The sequence below is a fragment of the Leucopleurus acutus genome, assembly GCF_964270905.1.
Source record: "Leucopleurus acutus genome assembly, chromosome: 18".
Taxonomy (NCBI): Eukaryota; Metazoa; Chordata; class Mammalia; order Artiodactyla; family Delphinidae; genus Leucopleurus; species Leucopleurus acutus.
The window spans coordinates 11,234,756-11,255,593 of record NC_139160.1 but is presented as its reverse complement, the minus strand read 5'-3'; the positions used below and the strand labels follow the sequence as shown (position 1 = coordinate 11,255,593).

The following is a 20,838-nucleotide window of genomic DNA, read 5'->3' as shown; positions in this document are numbered from 1 at the left end:
TGTAGTAGTTAACATGAAATTTCCGAAATCAAAAGCTTAAAAATAAAAGCATCTAATGAAAGAAAAACTAATGCTGTGAGAAATGTTGCATTTTCCTGTCCATTTTCAGCCCTTAGCTACCTGTTTTATCCAAATAAAATGCTATCCTTTCATGTTCTATCCAAATTTAGGGGGAAAAAAGCATATTCTAAGCAAGTAAATAAACCAGAAAATTTCATTTGCATTGAAAACTTATTTTAACCAATAATTAAATCACAGTGTGGATAATATCTTAGCTGTATTTCCCACTGTGGGAAAAACATATACATGCAGTTCATCAAGATAGTAACTCATTCAGATTTTCAGCTCTTTTAGGAGTCCTAGTAACTGCTCATCATAAGAACATTGAGCTATCAATACCTGCAAAGGGCTGACTGTAAAACAGAAGAAAACTCAAACCTCTGCAGCTTTAAAGATTCCTCAGGATTGCCTGTGCCTTGGCACAAAGACAGCTTACAGAACTATGCTAAGTCTACAGGGATCCAGCTCCACTGTCAAAAGGATGTGTTAGGTCTGTAGACGAGAACTCGGGACTGGCAGTGCTGCTGCACCAAGCAACCTCCGCAGCATCAGCAACTGTATTATTACTGTCAGGAGCCTGCTGCTGCTGTGTGGCCTGGCTAATGGGTTACAGTATAAATCATCATGAAGTTGAGTAGTAGAGAAAAGAGCAGACTATTTTAAGAAACTTTGACAACATGTCCATTTTGTGTGTGTTCTCAAAAACCAAGGTTTTATACATCCGTTGAACAATGGATGATCTTCAAAAGATGCTTTTATAAGCTAATTGTAAACTAGAAGAGTAAACTCCTCCCACCTGAATTGCATCGAAGGAAGATTACTCATTTGTTTCTTTATTTTTTTAAAAACATTTTTGTGGGAAGCAAAGTTCCAGTTTAATAGAAAATAAAACAACTGGAGCTTTTTTCAGTAAACAAATACATTTTTAAGTCACTTAAATGAGGTATATTTAATCAATTAACCACTTAAATATTTAAAGCACACTGAATTATTTTAAACATTCAACGTAAAGATCCAATTGAGAGACATGTTTATAATATTGCTTTGCTGAAACACTGAAAGTGCACTGCATAGAGGGCTTAAATTTCTCACTCTTCCTTTCAATCAATATCTGAGGCAAAGTTTCATCTCTAGGGCCCTTAATGGCAGGAATTCCTGGAGCCAGCAAATGAGTAATGTTAAACCTATGATTAGATGATGAGGCCATCAAAGACACTAGACACTAATGCTACATTCTTCTTTATTTCTCTGAACTGCAGTGAAACCAAGAGCTAAGGAAGAAGAAATTTTACACTATATTTTCCCCATAAAACCATGTTTTTTTAAATGTGCATTGTCAAGAACCTACAAGGTCCAGACAGATCTCACAGAATGTCTCTCGAACTCAGGACTCTGGCATTAGGTAACAATTTTCAAATGCCCTGCAGATGAACTCTGGCCAGGAATGCTGTTTTCTTTAACTTCTTCCTTATTAATATTCTTTCTGGATGAAAAGGGGAAAATGGACCTAATGATGTCCCTATGAATATATTCTTGAAGAAAGTAAACCTGGAGACTGAAAATTACTGGGTAAGTTTTTGGTTCTTTTGTTTCTGCTGATGCTTTAAAGGATCAATTGAAGCCATATTGTTGTTTATTTGGAAGTTAGTTGTGGTTTTAGCCAGACCTCAGGTCAGTAACTAGAAACAGTATAGATGTATTTTCCTTGCTACTGAGGAAATTAGAGATAATGTAATAACTACTTATTACAAACACACATAAGGTCTTTTTATTCTCATATTACAAAATATTTAATACTTATGTGAAAATCGGGATCACTAGGAGACTTGGGAGAGCTGGCAAGAAGAAAGACCATTAGGTCCCTATTTTAGTTATCAGAAAAATGTTACATATAATTTTCTCATAATTGCTTAAAAAAACAACACCCAATAATTATAATTCTATTTTTAATTCTGATTATTAAAGATAAATAGCATAAGTAGATTTTTAGAATTTACATTTAAATGTACAAATTACATTAAAAAAGGGAAAGCAGCAAGGTATCGTATCAAAAACCCCTCACTAATAAGCTATATTTTATACTTTGGCTACTGCAACAAAATACCTCTAGTTTTCATTATCTATAAGAGTGAAAAAGAAACCATGTAATTAACAATGAACATCAAAATTATAAATAATACTGTATCATTTTTAAAGGATGGGGTGTAAAGATGGATATCAAAAAATCTATAACAAATTATATATACATATATTTGCAGAGATTAAAAAATAGGGAACAACAGAAGGCTAGGTAGGTGGGAAATAATAAGACAGCTAAAGGGAGGGAAGGGAAAGGGAGACTAAATCAATATTTGCATGGTAAGATCATCTACATAAATATACATCTCTATGTAATTTATTTCCTTCATCTATGAAATGATAGAAATTTTTAAAATATATAAACATATACATATATATTCACATACATTCTTTTGTTAGTGACAAAACAATCCTCATGTAGTTTAATGTAATCAAGTGATTGAGATTTCGTACCTGAGAACAAAGCAGCATAACAAGCTCAACCACAGATGTGCTGGACTTCATACAAACAAGGCCTACAAGGAAGAAAGGTTAAAACAAAATGAAATTACAATGGTAGAAATCATCATTCTAAGTTAATTCATTATATAGGTTTTAACTTATAAAATCTTTCTTTAAAGTAAAATGCCTAAAATGAAATGAATGGAAACATTCATTAACATATTTTTATAGCATTAATTTCAAAATATTCAGATATTCAAGAAGATGTGAAAAATACTAAAGAAATTGACCTCAGGCTTGGGTTATTTATTTGGTCAAGGCATTTCTTATATTTAAACAAGGTGGGGTAGCTATCAAAATTGATAAGCTAGTTAGAACTCTTTTTATTCCAGTGACATTTGCTATGTTATTGTTTCCTGGAGCACAGAACAGTAATCATTGAAGACCTGCCTAAATTTTCTTCCAAAAAACAAAATTAAAATAATTTACAAACAGGTAATTACCCACTGGTTGTCAATTGTTAAATGAATTTTATAATATTGAAAAATGAATTTCACATACAATTAACATATTATGCAATACTTGTAAAATATTCCATTGTTCTGCTTCCAAAGTCTCTGAATAGACATCAGAAGAAAAAATAATTAAATGTATTAATACATATGTAGTAATGGCTACTACTCATTGATCACATATTATGTGCTGGGTATTGTGTTAATGTACAAGAACTCATTTAATTCTCATTTATATTCTGTGATGTGCTATTATTATTACAATTCTACAGGTAAGAAAATATTCTTAAAAAGTTTAACTGTTGATTATTCATCAAGACTTCAATTAAAAAGATGACTGCTGTATAAAATAATAAGAAGGCAGATCATAATTGTTAGTATTTTTAAAGTGCCAACATATAGAGAAAGATGTAACCAAGGATTCATAACAATCTCTGGTAGGAGGAGAGTATATTCATCATGATGTCTGCTAATTTAAAATATATTTTTTAAAATTTTTAACTAAGTTTTTATTTATTTATTTTTTTTTTGTGGTACGCGGGCCTCTCACTGTTGTGGCCTCTCCCATTGCGGAGCACAGGCTCCGGACGCGCAGGCTCAGCGGCCATGGCTCACGGGCCCAGCCGCTCTGGGGCATGTGGGATCTTCCCGGACTGGGGCACCAACCCGTGTCCCCTGCATCGGCAGGCGGACTCTCAACCACTGTGCCACCAGGGAAGCCCTAACTGTTTTCTAAATTAAATTAATAGACTAACTTTTTTTTTCTTTTTATATGAAGACAAATATAATCAGTAAAAGCCCTGTATAGTAAGAAATGCCATGATCTTACATTAGTTGTTGCTAAATGGCAAACTAAAGTGAAACCAGTTATTTTTTCTTCTTAAGGTGATTTCAATAAAGAGTCTCAAATGTCTTCCAGACACTAGCATGTATATTTATTGTAGGTAGTCGATAAATACCCTTTTGTGCCCATTCTGCTAACAACTCTATCCTTAATGTACAGACCTACAAAACAAGTTGTAAAAAGGCACCAGGATTCCATTTTATCAGATCTTTGGGCAGACAGTTAACTAATGAAATAAGAGGCAGATGTGAAAAGCTCATTTAAGAGACAATTGTTGCAACTGATCAGCAATTCTCATGCTCAGGAGCTAGAGTCAGAAAGATTAATGGGACATTTATCACCTGTTGGCTACTCAACCACCTGAAATTCTGACAAAGAAAAACTAAATAAAAGGCCAAAGGACTATGTACAGCAAAAGGATCGTAAATAAAATCTGTACTCCATATCAATTTAGATTTTAGACTGTCAAGCTGTATAAAGAATGATTAGACTACAAGGCTATATGATGAATGATTATATAAAGAATTTTTCACTACATATTCTGTGTACTAGAGTTTTGAAATACATAACTTGTACAAATTAGGAAAAACATGCAATTATATTCATTTCTCACAGACTAATTTTAAATGAACTTCTAAAAAACTGCTGTGTAACAAGAATATTCATGCTTCTTCCAAACACACACTATCATTCCATCATAAGAAAAACATAAACAAATGCTCCATCAATGCTTTGTTCAAAGGAAATGAGAACAAAATGATAGGATAGCAAAACTGCAGTTTGCAAACAGCACTCTAGGTACTTTGAAAAAGGCCATTGTGATTTCAACTCAATAGACCCTTGCACCTTTACTAATGTGATGTAATTAGAATGAACAGAATGATAATGGATCCTACTCAAAATAACAATACGAAACAAAACAAACAAGCAAAACCTAAATTTGACAATGAGAACACAAGCAGAGGCAATTTTGGAAGACTTATCACCTTTCAAAAATTATATAATCATTTTGGTTGACACTATTTCTAAGTGTTAACAAAAATATTACTAAAACAAATAGATTTTTTATTAGAGATATGAGATACTGAAGATATCTAGAGATATTGAGACATTTAATAGAGCTATTGAAAATACAAGCATTGTCTGATGACACTAATCCTTGCACATTCTCTAAATAAAAAAGCACCTATATTTGAAAATTTAAGGTGCAAGTAATAAACGTGGTTTGGTATAACTTTAACCATAAGCTCAAGAAAGCCAAATTTATCTAGCGATACTATACTCAGGCTATATATGCACAAGGCAAATATTTAAAATTGTTATGTCTGAAACAGGTTGAGTTTTTTTTCCTTTTTGCATCTGGCAACAAATTCATAATCAAACCAACTCATTTGATATCTCCTCATGAGTAAAGGATAGTGTTAGCACTCAGGAGATTAATAAAACACTATCTACACCTTCCCAAGGGCTCCATCTTTTAATTCCAATCTAAGATTATCTAACGTTTACATAGAGCTTTGGCTGCGCTGGGTCTTCGTTGCTGCGTGCGGGCTTTCTCTAGTTGCGGTGAGCAGGGGCTACTCTTCATTGCAGTGTGCGGGCTTCTCATTGCAGTGGCTTCTCTTGTTGCGGAGCACGGGCTCTAGGCACGTGGGCTTTAGTAGTTGCGGCTCGCGGGCTTCAGTAGTTGTGGCATGGGGGCTCGGTAGTTGTGGCTCATGGGCTCTAGAGTGCAGGCTCAGTAGTTGTGGCACACGGGCTTTGTTGCTCTGCGGCACATGGGATCTTCCCGGACCTAGGCTCGGACCTGTATCCCCTGCACTGGCAGGCAGATTCTTAACCACTGCACCACCAAGGAAGACCTACATAGAGCTTTATCATTTACAAATCACTTATATATGCTGTCTCATTGGATTCTCTTAACAACTCTTTGAACTAGTTATTATCACCTCATGTGAGAGATAAAAAAATGAAGGGATTCAGTGACTAGCCCAAGATGTTTCATACAGTAAGTGGTGGAACTGGGACCTGAATTCAAGTCATTTAACTTGAAAGGCCATTTCGTGTTTGCTGCAGCACTACTTAAATAATTTGACACTAACAGGATGGCAACATGTGACGATGAGAAAGGTCATAATGGTTAATTCCAACTTGGGTGATTTTGATAGTTTTCTTGGAGAAGGTAGCATATGTTGGTCAGACATGGGGACCAAAAGCTTAAGCAGAAAGTACAGAGGGAGCAGGGGACGAAAAAACTCTGAAAAGACCTTTGTAGCTTGGGCGACTGGCTGACTAGAATACAGGGGGGTGTGAAAGTGGGACTGGAGCACTACAGTAAAATTCAAAGATAGATAAAGATGGAAAGAAAGAAAATTACACGTTTTTGAAAGTTAAGAGGAAGAATATAGAGTAAGTTATACAATGGGAGGAATGACACTAGGATCAGTTATGGCATCCCTATTCCATGATGACTTTTCTCACCTTGTCAATTAAGAAGTATCCCCTACGGAAGCGATACAAATGTGCCCCTCCAGCAAAAATCTAGTTAGAAGTGTTGGCCTATTAACAGAACACTTGCACCAGGAAATGTATATTCACGAGAATAACTATTCTGACTAGAAATACCAGTCCAATACTGTGGACCATACTATCTTACCAGTATAAAGTGAACCCATGGAGTGTAGATAGTCAACATGTGAAAGAAGCCTGAAAATATAGGAGGTGCTCCAGCGGTGAGGAAACTGTCTAGTACAAGCTTTTGAATATACTGTGAACTACACTGAAACACTGTTCAACGTTGTCTGACTGGGCAAGATACAAGTACATGAGAAGTTGAATTAGGTAGACAAATCTGAGGTGGTCCAGATCCAGGCAGCAAACACATACTGGGTACAGATGAGTGAACTGCCACCCAAATAAATCGCTGGCAGTGTTTTTGGGTTTACACTTACTAGGGGTAAAAAGTCAGTTTCTACTTTCAGAACTATACTCCTCTGCCAATAAAACAAACAAACCACCACCACCAACAAAACCTCACCAAATCCCACTAAATTGTAAAATGAACGTTAAGTTAAAAGCTTGACCTTTGGGATAAAACTATCTTTCTTTAATAAAAGAAATACTGAAAGGTATTGTGATGCTGTTTTAATACACAGCCGTCAGAAACATTTGATTCAATGTGTGGGTCTGACTTCATGCATCTGTAGAATTAGAAGATCAAATTAAGACCCTTAAAAATAGTGTAGAAAAATTCCATCTCTAGCAGGATGCCCCTTATGATGGGAGGTGAAGCGTATGAAGCGTTACGGTTACAAGAGAGGAATCATACTTACAGGTGGGATGCATCTTCTAAGGAACATCAAGTTTTCTTTCAGCAAGGGCCCTCTTCCAAAAGAGGAGAGCATTCACATCTATGACTAGGGCAGTGCTGAGTATATTCTCAATAAACTTTAGTTAAATGAATTAAAAACCATCACTAACTGAGGAAATATATAGTTGATATATATTTATACAAATAAATATAAGTTAATGAAGAAAAAAGATTTTAAGGAAAAATAAGAGTATTTTTTTAAGAACAAGAGCGCAATTCATTCAAAAAGCATTTATTTTTACTTATTTATTTTTTTAACATCTTTATTGGAGTATAATTGCTTTACAATGGTGTGTTAGCTTCTGCTTTATAACAAAGTGAATCAGTTATACATATACATATGTTCCCATATCTCTTCCCTCTTGCGTCTCCCTCCCTCCCACCCTCCCTATCCCACCCCTCCAGGAGGTCACAAAGCACCGAGCTGATATCCCTGTGCTATGCTGCTGCTTCCCACTAGCTATCCACCCTATGTTTGGTAGTGTATATATATCCATGCCACTCTCTCACTTCGTCACAGCTTACCCTTCCCCCTCCCCATATCCTCAAGTCCATGATCTAGTAGGTCTGTGTCTTTATTCCCGTCCTACCCCTAGGCTCTTCATGACATTTTTTTTTTTCTTAGATTCTGTATATATGTGTTAGCATACAGTATTTGTTTTTCTCCTTCTGACTTAACTTCACACTGTATGACAGACTCCAGGTCCATCCACCTCACTACAAATAACTCAATTTCATTTCTTTTTATGGCTGAGTAATAAAAAGCATTTATTGAACTTGTGTCTTATGTGCCAGATACCCCACCAGGTGCTAAGTTTAAAAAGAAGTGAGGAAAGTGGGAGTTTATATAAACAAATAATCATGACACAGAATCGTAGGAAGGACACAGAGAGTACAGAGTGTTAGACACACAGAAAGGGTAGTGAGCAGCTCTGCTGAGGAGAATTTATAGGGAGTGTGACATCTGAGTTGGATGATGCTAACTCTATCTAGGCAAAAAAAGGAAAAAAGGAAAGTCATCCGAGGTGACAGAGAAACATCAGAGGTATAAAGAAGCATGACATTGCTAGTAAAATGGAATTGGAATGCTATACTGCGGAGTGCAGAGGATGGAAGGTGGTGAAATGAAGATGGAGGAAGAGAGGAAAGAGAGCCATCTATGGCATCCTATTCCTACCGGCAACAGGAAGCCACTGAAGGATTTTAAGCAGGGGCAGACAGAATTTGATCTATTTTGGGAAGATCGCTTCTGTCAGTGGAATAGGAACTGTCTAGTCAAGATGATGAAAACCTGAGCTGAAGGCGGCAGCAATGCAAGCAGAGACAGTTTGAAAGACATTTTGGAGAAGACAATAAAATACTCTGGATAACTGAATATGACATTAAAGGACAGGGTAAAGGAGCAAAGTGTGAATAAAACCTTTAAGTGAGAAAGGAAAATAAATGAAGGAGCAGGTTTGCAGAAAGAAAGTGAGTTTCATCCCAGACAAAATTTAGAATATAGGCAAAAAAATTAATTTTGATATTTAAGATTATTTGTTTTTTAGGTATGGATGCTATAACCCTGACAAACCTGATATAAATAAATTGCACAGATAACATGGCATTGGACAAAACTGTGGAGTTATTATGAGTCCCACTAGCAAACTACCAGTAGTAATCTTACCAGTACAGTTTTTTTTTTTAACATCTTTATTGGAGTATAATTGCTTTACAATGGTGTGTTAGTTTCTGCTTTATAACAAAAAAATATGGAACGCTTCACGAATTTGCATATCATCCTTGCACAGGGGCCATGCTAATCTTCTCTGTATGGTTCCAATTTTACTATATGTGCTGCCGAAGCAAGCACCAGTACAGTTTTAAGATCTAGTTTTTCTCTTTCTCCTCATAATAAAATATGCTAATTTAATTTCCATCGAATAGACATGACTATTCTGATAATTTGAATTTTAAATATCAAGTCTGCCCAGGACAATTTAGTTTTTAAATAACTTTCTAATGATTTTAACTTTTCTTAGTTCCAAAATTAGTACACATTAATGGCACTGAAATAGTTGAAATAGCTTCATTTTAATAATAAATGTTGAATAAGAACTACAGACCTTGAAAGAAAGTTTGCATGCTCACTACCCTTCACTTGCTTTAGTTTCAGTGGTGTGCAGCTGGCAGTGTCTTTGAAATTCTCTGCTCTGTATAGCTTTCACATTGTGTTATGCGGCATTCTGAGATACAGTGTATAACTATAAAGTATGTATCTCTTGTGACTTCTGCAATGCTTACACATCTTTATCCACATAATATCAATTTCCTATGTTTTTTACATTTCTTTTACTTTTTTACCTGAAACATGAAATTTATTTTTCTATTTCATCACTGTGATATTCTCCTGACGGTAAAAAATTACTTTCAGTGTTACCATTTAAGTCATCTAAACTTATTAAGGTCAAAAACGTAACAATTAGCAAACTGTGGCTTTCTAACTTAAAACTGAAAAACTAAAACCAAACAAAAAAACCAATATTAAATAAACATCCTCTGAAATAACAATAATGGTTTGAATTTTTACTGTTACTGCTATAATATTAATATGTGTCTAGGTAGTATTACTATTTTTTTTTATTTTTAACATCTTTATTGGAGTATAATTGCTTTACAATGGTGTGTTCGTTTCTGCTTTATAACAAAGTGAATCAGTTATACATATACATATGTCCCTGTATCTCTTCCCTCTTGCATCTCCCTCCCTCCCACCCTCCCTATCCCACCCCTCTAGGTGGTCACAAAGCACCGAGCTGATCTCCCTGTGCTATGCGGCTGCTTCCCACTAGCTATCTATTTTTTTTTTTTTTTTTTTTTTTTTTTTTTCTTGTGGTACCCAGGCCTCTCACTGTTGTGGCCTCTCCCGTTGCGGAGCACAGGCTCCGGACGCGCAGACTCAGTGGCCATGGCTCACGGGCCCAGCCGCTCCGCGGCATGTGGGATCTTCCCAGACCGGGGCACGAACCCATGTCCACTGCATCGGCAGGCGGACTCTCAACCACTGCGCCACCAGGGAAGCCCTAGCTGTCTATTTTAAGTTTGGTAGTGCATATATGTCCATACCACTCTCTCACTTTGTCCCAGCTTACCCTTCCCCTCCCCGTATCCTCAAGTCCATTCTCTAGTAGGTCTGCATCTTTATTCCCGTCTTGCCCCTAGGTTCTTCTGACTTTTTTTTTTTTTTTTGATTCCATATGTATGTGTTAGCATACAGTATTTGTTTTTCCCTTTCTGACTTATTTCACTCTGTATGACAGTAGTATTACATACTATTTTGATTGGACATTTTAAGATTTGCCTTTATGTTTCAGAGAGTTTGATTTAAAACTGCACTACAAATGAAAACAACTGTAATGTTATCTTCAAGAAACTAAAATAACATTAAGCTCATTTACTAAAAAAAGCTTTTTTAAATGTAATTAAACCATTACAGCTTATTTTTGTATTTAGATTACAAATTTTAATTGAAAATTTTAAAAAAACACCTTCAAAATACTGCAGAAACAGTGAGAGTTCATTCATTCATTGATTTACTTTAGTTCACTTAAAAACTAGGTTATCACAAATTTATGGCAGTCTTACTGTCTTCAGAATAGAAATAAAACTGAAGTCTCTGGATGTATCATATACATTAGGGGTCAGCATACATTTTTGTAAAGACTCAGATAAAATACGTAGGCTTTGGGGATGGGGGCCAGGGGACAATAATAAATTTCTGTCACAACTACTCAACTCTCACCATTGTAGGGCAAAAGCAGCCAGAGACAACGCATAATCAAATGAGCTTGGCCGTCTTCCAATAAAACTATTTCCTCACCCATAGGGGGGTGTGTGTGTGTGTGTGTGTGTGTGTGTGTGTGTGTGAATGTGAGAGAGGGAGAGAACACATACATGGGCACACATACTTGTACATACATCCTACAGATTTTTAAAACTGCAGGGGAAATTATTTTAGATGTATGCCTATGATACTTTATAATTCCAAAATACAAAAAGCTCTGAAAAAAGCTTTCTCGTAAGATTGTCATAACGTCAATCATCAGCAAAATTTCACCTAAATAATATGACGCTATTTACAAACTTTATTCTACTTAGCATGACTATCCCTATGTATTACTGAAAATATATTAATGTATTTAAGTCCATGAAGATGTTATGAAATACATATATAAGCACCTATTATTTTTCCTAAATCCTGAAATATCTGAATTACGAAACACATCGAGCTCTAAGTTTTGTTTTTTTTTTAAATATGGGCTGGTTATTATTTTTTTATATAAATTTATTTACTTATTTTATTTTTTGGCTGCATTGGGTCTTCATTGTTGCGCGTGGTCTTTTCTCTAGTTGCGGCAAGCAGGCTCTTCGTTGCAGTGCGCGGGCTTCTCATTGCGGTGTCTTCTCTTGTGGAGCAAGGGCTCTAGGCGCGCGGGCTTCAGTAGTTGAGGCACGTGGGCTCAGTAGTTGTGGCTCGCGGGCTCTAAAGAACAGGCTTAATAGTTGTGGTGCTCGGGCTTAGTTGCTCCGCGGCATGTGGGATCTTCCCGGACCAGGGCTCGACCTCGTGTCCCCTGCATTGGCAGGCAGATTCTTAACCACTGCACCACCAGGGAAGTCCCAAGCTCTAAGGTTTTGAATATGGATTTTAGGCATTTATTAAAATAAAAGAAATGTGACTTTGCTTTTTAAGAGTCAGAAATTAGTGGTACTCTCTTACATGAAATATTTTGAAAGATTAACAAAGATATTAATACTAATATATTAACTGCAACCTCAAAGTAATTTGATATTGTGACTTTTCCCATGGAAATTCCACATGTTCAAACTAAAAATCTATTTCCATATGAGAATGGTTGGCTAAGTGCTTTTAAATTGTAAATCTAGAATGCTCAGATTGCTCAGAAACAAGATTAACTGTAACTGTAGTTACATAATACCGTCATTTTGACTCATTTATTGAAATAAACTCAATTTTTGTTTGCTTGTTTGTTTTTGGCCATTGTGTTGATATAGCCTAGGAATCTTATTGGCTGTGGAGATTTTTTCTTTTTTATAGTTTTGCTTCTGCTAAGAATTTTTGCATAGTGGTAGAACTTAAGTTCCTAACACTCTTTTATAGATTATTCCTCCACAGAATGATAGATTACAATAAAAAACTGAAGTTACAGTGATAGGTCCTGCATAGACATTTGCTCATGCTCTGACTGTGAGTGAGCTGAGCTGAAGAGAATATTCTCCTGGCATTATTATCAACACCTGTAAAATGTGAAACACTGTTGTAAATTTACTCTTTTTTAGAATTCTTTAGAATCCATGTTTGTGCTAGCCCATCAAAAATGTCATATCAAGGAAGATGTTCCGGCAAATTCTTGTTATTCAATGTCACTTTTTTTTTTGTCTCCATGTGACTTGCACTTCTCTTTGCACATTCCATGGAAATACCATTTTACATTTACACATACTAAACAATAGATTATAATTTCACAATCACTTGGGACTGATTAAGTTTTGGGTTGGCTGTCTCTTGAGGTATTTTCATTTAAATAATTTATTTTAGGGACTATAAGTAAGCCACCGCTGTGTCACAGAGATGACACTGTCTTTGATCTCAAGGAGTGAAAGCCCGGTTATAAAAATAAGGCACATAAATAAACATATGAAGGTGTCCAGGGAGAGTATTATACTGAAGAAATTATAATAAGGCACTATGCCTCCAAATAACTTAAAACAACTATTGTTGAGGTTTTTATTAAAAACTTTTATCCATAGTATTAGACTCAAGTTTCCACTACAGAAGTGATTAACCTGAGTGTCTTGCCCTTTCCTTAACTTCCTGATTTAATCGCAACAGCAATGAATAAGGATGAAATAAGGGAAATAAGAGACATTTTCACTATCGTAAATCATCTGGATCCCTCAATTCTCTTTGGGTTAAATTTAATTATAGAACGAATTGCTATTCCTATATCACTCCTCTGCATCAACTTTCTTCTATTCTCCCTGTGCTGCTTCAAATTCCAAAAGTCTCTATTAAATTCTAAAACTACTAAACTATGTCTGGTTCAAATTTTGACATTACCCAAGAAAGACTCTGATCCTGAATTATTATTAAGAATACTATATATCTCTTAAACATGTATTTCATTTCAAGAAATATTAATAATCAAAAAAAGCAAGATAAATAGTTTTACAGTTAAATCACATAGAGTTGAATTAAATGGCTATACTAATGCCTACTTATTAAAAATAAAACAATAATTCGTATTCCATAAGATATGGGATCCTCCTTTTAGACATAGTGTGTATAAATGAATGATTTGTGTAATAATAGTTCCAAACTACTGAAATTCTGACTTTCATTTATTTATATTCTCAAATAAGTACATTTAATAATTTTAGGTTCTCAAATGTAACTAAATTTAAAATTGCTTTTTAGTAATACACACCTTTAAGTTCTTTATTTTTATATTCAGAAAAACACTGGTTATTTTTCTTTTAAATACTTATATAATGCACAATGGAAATACTATGCATCACTTTTCTTAATACATTCATAAAGTCAAAGATAAAAACTAAGAAAATAATTAGTAAAAGGAAATTATTTGATAAATATTGTGATTAAGCCTAAAAAGGGGAAAAAAAGGCTACAGGATAAAGTAAGCTCAAGTAGAGGTCAGTCAGCTGAACCTCACTTATTTTCAAGAGTACATTAACTTTATCCAATAAAGTTGCTAACAGCTTATTGTTATTTAAGCCTATAAACTTAAATAAAGTTTAAGCTTTATTAAGGCTTAAATTGTTGAAGCACTCAGAGAAAACAAGCTAGACTTTCAGAGAACTCCTTATCTGTGCTCAAAGCAATAAATTCTCCAATTTGACTCAAGCTGAATTTTCTTTACTGAATCCTCCATTTAAAACAAAATATTGGGCTTTCCTGTTGGCGCAGTGGTTGAGAGTCCGCCTGCCGATGCAGGGGACACGGGTTCGTGCCCCGGTCCGGGAAGATCCCATATGCCGCAGAGCGGCTGGGCCCGTGAGCCATGGCCGCTGAGCCTGCGCGTCCGGAGCCTGTGCTCCACAACGGGAGAGGCCACAACATGGAGAGGCCCGCGTACCACAAAAAAAAAAAAAAAAATTAAATAGGGATGAATAAGCAGTCCAGTTTTATTCATTCTTAAGAATGAACTAAAAAGTTTTTGGAACTTGAAACAACTCAGAAATTCCTTCATTTTAACAACATTTAAGATACTGCCAAAAGTCACAGAAATTATTTTAAGTATATACTCCATCTAAGCAGTAGTTTATTGCGATTATTTGACAAGGATTATATAAGCAAAAAAGTATAGATCACTAAATTAACAAGATTATTTTGCCTATACCAGAAAACTCTATATCCAACTCACACCCATCCACAATTCAGAGTCAAATTATATGGTTATATATGTACCAGAATACAGTCTGATAACGATACCGTAGAGAAGTCAGTATGTGAATTGCTTTGCATTTAAAAAAATAACACTTCAGCATAAAATATTAGACCCACTTATTAAAGTAAATGGTGCTTTTATTTCTTCTAATTCTTCTTGCAATAACAGATCTACTACAAATAACACTTATTTTTTGTTTTAACATCTTTATTGGAGTATAACTGCTTTCCAATGGTGTGTTAGTTTCTGCTTTATTAACAAACTGAATCAGCTATACGTATACATATATCCCCATATCTCCTCCCTCTTGCATCTCCCTCCCACCCTCCTCCCACCCCTCTAGGTGGTCACAAAGCTCATCTCCCTGTGCTATGCAGCAGCTTCCCACTAGCTATCCATTTTACATTTGGTAGTGTATATATGTCCATGCCACTCTCTGACTTTGTTCCAGCTTACCCTTTCCACTCCCAGTGTCCTCAAGTCCATTCTCTACATCTGCGTCTTTATTCCTGTCCTGCCCCTAGGTTCTTCAGAAACATTTTTTTTTAGATTCCATATGTATGTGTTAGCATACGGTATTTGTTTTTCTCTTTCTGACTTACTTCACTCTGTATGACAGACTCTAGGTCCATCCACCTCACTACAAATAACTCAATTTCGTTTCTTTTTATGGCTGAGTAGTATTCCATTGTGTATATGTGCCACATCTTCTTTATCCATTCATCTGTCGATGGACACTTAGATTGCTTCCATGTCCTGGCTATTGTAAATAGAGCTGCAATGAACATTGTGGTACATGACTCTTTTTGAATTATGGTTTTCTCAGGGTATATGCCCAGTAGTGGGGTTGCTGGGTCATACGGTAGTTGTATTTTTAGTTTTTTAAGGAATCTCCATACTGTTCTCCCTAGTGGCTGTATCAATTTACATTTCCACCAACAGTGCAAGAGGGTTCCCTTTTCTCCACACCCTCTGCAGCATTTATTGTTTGTAGATTTTTTGATGATGGCCATTCTGACTGGTGTGAGGTGATACCTCATTGTAGTTTTGATTTGCATTTCTCTAATGATTAGTGATGTTGAACATCCTTTCATGTGTTTGTTGGCAACCTGTATATCTTCTTTGGAGAAATGTCTATTTAGGTCTTCTGCCCATTTTTGGATTGGGTTGTTTGTTTTTTTGACATTGAGCTGCATGAGCTGCTTGTAAATTTTGGAGATTAATCCTTTTTCAGTTGCTTCATTTGCAAATATTTTCTCCCATTCTGAGGGTTGTCTTTTGGTCTTGTTTATGGTTTCCTTTGCTGTGCAAAAGCTTTGAAGTTTCATTAGGTCCCATTTGTTTATTTTTGTTTTTATTTCCATTTCTCTAGGAGGTGGGTCAAAAAGGATCTTGCTGTGATTTATGTCATAGAGTGTTCTGCCTATGTTTTCCTCTAAGAGTTTTAGAGCGTCTGGCCTTACATTTAGGTCTTTAATCCATTTTGAGTTTATTTTTGTGTATGGTGTTAGGGAGTGTTCTAATTTCATTCTTTTACATGTAGCTGTCCAGTTTTTCCAGCAAACAGTCATTTTTTTAATCAGTATGAACTGGGATATCTACAAAGTGGAGTCAAATAAATGGTAATAAAAAATGTCTGACAAAAAGTAAGGAGCTAGTCATTCCCAAGAAGTAAAGACATTTAATGATTCAGTTCTAAAAACAGCACTGCATACTTAACTGTACACAAGGCACAGATATGAAACAGATGTGTTCCATGTGCTAGAGAATCCTGCATTCTAATGGAGGACACAACAGATAAACTGATCAGTTTAGTGTGAAGAAAAGAAGTGTTATCTCAGAACCATTACAGGATATTGACTTGGTAAACAAGATAAATGATGTAATTAAAATAATTCTTATTGTGATTATAATATGGTGAAATTGGAAATATGGAAAATGGTGAAATTAATAACAAAATGAAACATGTAACCTAAAATAATGAACAGTTATTAATTTCTTGGGAAAAATTGACTTAGAGATCACTCCAAGATCAGCAATCACGAATATTTCAACTTGTAAAACAGAATCTGTTTAATTTGACAGTAAAAAACTACCTCTGTTGACAGAATATAAAACTGCAAGATTTCTCCATATATCAAAACAAATACATTAATAGAAAGCACAACTAATGTGAGAATATTTTCGAGTTTAAATGTTGCAAAGTACAGCTATTGAAATAATCTGTTTAATCTTTTTAAGTAACTAGTTTCAAAGTCAAAATAATATCCTTAATAAGAAAGATTACCTTTGGTTGGGTTTAGTATAACTAGAACAACCCTACTGAGTAGAGAGAACAACATTTTTGAGATAGTAACATGTATATCATGAGTCACAGGTTGTACTTCTGGAGGGAGAAGGAGGAGAAGATAATCCTTTAGCAGTTAAAACTGGTATCACAAGTCCAAATGGTATCTTTCATGGATTCTATTATGTACAGTAGAGTTTATATTGATTTTACATGCAATCCAGTAAATTCTGTTACTGGATATGAAGCAAAAATAGATTGAAAGCACAGATTCTACATGGAGGGGCAACGTATATACAAAAGAAAGTAGTACGGACAAAGAAGTTACCCAGGAAAATAAACGTTAAAGGAGACATAGGGGGAAAAGCTTAGACCTCTGGTGAAAGCCCACAAAGGTAACCATTTTATGAACTGGCTTAAGAATAGCTAAAATAGAAAAATATTATTACTTGATCAGAATCTCACCATGTATAAAAAATTATACAATCTTGATTTGCATTATTATACAGTAGAAAAATTAAAGATGGAATATTATCCCACTGCCCTTTGCAATAATAGGACAAGAAATAATAAGCTTATATTAGTACTACAATTTCTGAGGGACATAATGAAATAGACTCTATTTGTAGGAAAAATATCAGGATGGTACAAGGTGGGTTCTAGGAAATAGTTACATGAAACCAAAGATGCTCACTTGGCAAATGAGAAGATTTCTGGGGAAAGAGTTACTGCAGAAAGGGCTTATTTCTCTTGTGATCTGGGGTCCACCTAAACTGTAGCAACTCTACCTAATTAAAGGGCATCTGTAATGTGGAAAACTGTGTTTTGATACCTGAGAAGGACAGACTGGAGACTGATGGTCAAGGGTGACATGCCCTGGGCCTGACCTCAATCCTTGAAACCAGAGACAAGGAACAACATATCTGGACAGCAGAGATCATGGACCAGGAAAAAGTCTGCCTGTGTATATTCTCTTTAGTTGTGGTGGTGTTTAAAATACAATGCAGGTATTTTTAAATATCTGAATTTAGTAACAAATCAGTTGGTTCTCCCACTTCATTCTAAAATATTAGGGCTTATCCTGAGATCTCAGAACTAGGCAATTTTATTAGCATTACAGAATTCCTTAATCTGAATCAAGTTTTTAATTAACTCAGAGAAGATCTAAACTGAAAATCTGAAGGCATGGTTTCAGAATACAAACTAAATAGCTGTGTAAACTTAAGCTAAGACATTTGCCTCTCTTGACACTAAAAATCTTCTCTGGTAAACAACAGATTAATGATATTGAAACTTTTTTTTTTTTAACTACAATCTAAAGCGATACATTTTACATCCAGATCTACTATATATAATTGAAACAAATGTTTCACAGAATATCACTTCCTCTCACTGTGTGCAGATACTCTGATCTCTGCTATGCTATGTCATGGCATGCCATTAAAAATCCTGTCAGGGCATGCTTTACTGATTATGCCATATCATCAATGGATCACAAGCTGCAGTCTGAATGTCACTAAAGCTGGCCTGCCTCCTGTATTTACATGGCCTCAAAGCTAAGGATAGTTTTTACATTTTGAAATGGTTGGGAAAAAAAAAAGAAAGAAGTATATTTCATGACACTTGAAACATAAAATATTCAAATGTTGAATATTCAAATTTCATAGCCAAGCTCATTGCTTTACATATTGTCTGCAGCTACTTCCTCACTAAAATGGCAAAGTTGAGAAGTTATGACAGAAACTGTATGCAAAGGCTAAAGTATTTGCTTTTGGGCTCCATATGGAAAAAGTTTGCTGATTCCTACACTAAAGGACACCTATATTTCTTTCTGGCCTGAATATCCATGATTCTAAGTACTTCCTTTATGTCTTACTGGGCTAAACTGGGACTAGCAGAGTAGTTGCATGATGTGAGAAAAATGATATAGAAAAGTATGGGTTCTTGGTAAGTTATATAGGCATCAGATTTCTATTTCATTCTGTACTTGAAAACAAGAATGAGAAGTAGTAATCCAACAGGCAGTACGTGGTGGTAGTATACAGATTAAAATCATTTACAGCATCTGCCCTGTGAGTTCATAGGGCTTTCACTCGTAGCCTTTAAGTATTTCCTTTTTACAGTGGTCCCAATAAAGGATGGTAGTTGTTTCGCAGGGATTAGTTTTGAACATAAAATGGACGATTATGTTGCACCGCTTTGCTATGAACACGTCAAATTCGCAATGATAAAACAGGCATTAAGGGGAGAAAAAAAAAGCCTCACTTTTATATACTTTATCTGAGTTGAAATTGTCTTTCAACTGTCTTTTTAAAATCTTTTTTTTTGTTCGCATTAGACCTTTATTGAAACACTAGATTTATTCAATAAAATCTTATTTGCTCTTTCTGCCTCCAGACTCTCCTATTTAAACCTTGCTGTCTACAACTGACAGACAGTATCTTAATCATATTTTGATTTTCTCTCCCCCTTTTCAAAATTCTTCTGTAGATGACTAGGATCTAGTTTCTTTTTCTCTAGAATATATGTATTTGGCAAAGTCAGTGTCTCTGCCTTTCCACAATCTTCAACAGTGGTCATGAACAGATATACATTCTTCTGGCCCTGGTATCTTCACTTCCCTTACATACCTGGTTTCCCTTCCAGGTTTAAACCTGACTAACATGCACCCAAATTCTGTTTCTGTGTATGCTGTACTGTTATTTTACAAAATTTTGTTTTAGGAATATAGTTGGGAACAAAGCAATATCAGGATAAATATCAGCTTTCTGGGATATAAACAAAACTTGGGAGTACTGTACTGAAATATATTATTTCATGGTCAATATTAAAAATTAGTTACTATAACCATCACTCGTGAAGTCCTCAGACAACGTTGGAATAAGGCAACCAAGGGATTTTTGCTTTTTGCTTGTTTCAAATTAAATAAATTAAGCCCCTCTCTTTTATCATTCAGACCAATTACTAGAATCTACTTGACTATAGAAAACAATTTCATTTGTTCTACCATCCACTTATCCATCCACAAGTGTGTTTTGGGTACATAGCTAATGCTAGGTCCTCTGGCAGGTCCTAGAGCCCTTGTGGAGTGCATGCTTTCCATGAATCTATTAAAACAGAAGGAAGGGCTTCCCTGGTGGCACAGTGGTTGAGAGTCCACCTGCCGATGCAGGGGACATGGGTTCGTGCCCCGGTCTGGGAAGATCCCACATGCCGCGGAGCGGCTGGGCCCGTGAGCCATGGCCACTGAGCCTGCGTGTCCAGAGCCTGTGCTCCGCAGCGGGAGAGGCCACAACAGTGAGAGGCCCGCATACCGCAAAAAAAAAAAAAAAAAAAGAAAAAAAAAAAAACAGAAGGAAAAAAAATAATATTCTCAAGTTTTTAAAGTATGTAAGTTAATATTATAAAATTAAAAGAATATTTATAACATATTTCATAATCTAAAACAATCAGAAGTTTAAAAAAAAGGTGGATTTGCCTTAGAGCAACTTAAGGATACAGAGGGCCATCAGTTACTAAATGAACTCAGTATAAACACTGTGAACTAATTACATATTATAACTATATAATGTCCATAAGAATATAAAATGGCTGGAAAATATAACCACTGTAAGTACTCAGCAGTGTATTTTCTCTTTAAAATTTTCCAATTTAGTTTTTCTTTCCCAATTGTTTATTTCTTGAATGTGCATAAACATCTGAGAGGGTGAAAAAATAAACGCCTATAGTGATTTCAAGCTTAGTTTCTGGAAGGTCCCATGTAGTTTAGCATATGT

The 20,838-nt window shown here is 35.4% G+C and overlaps 1 protein-coding gene across 3 annotated transcripts in view; it reads right to left on the bottom strand.

Moving 5' to 3' along the window:
* NBEA (neurobeachin) overlaps window positions 1-20,838 on the bottom strand; it is a gene marked incomplete at its 5' end in the record, with an annotated part of 627,381 nt that overhangs the window by 330,048 nt on the left and 276,495 nt on the right. For all 3 annotated transcript variants that reach the window (XM_082859302.1, XM_082859301.1, XM_082859303.1), the window contains one exon: window positions 2,593-2,654. In XM_082859302.1, the coding sequence (XP_082715428.1) occupies window positions 2,593-2,654 (62 nt within the window). The remainder of the gene's footprint in view (window positions 1-2,592; window positions 2,655-20,838) is intronic.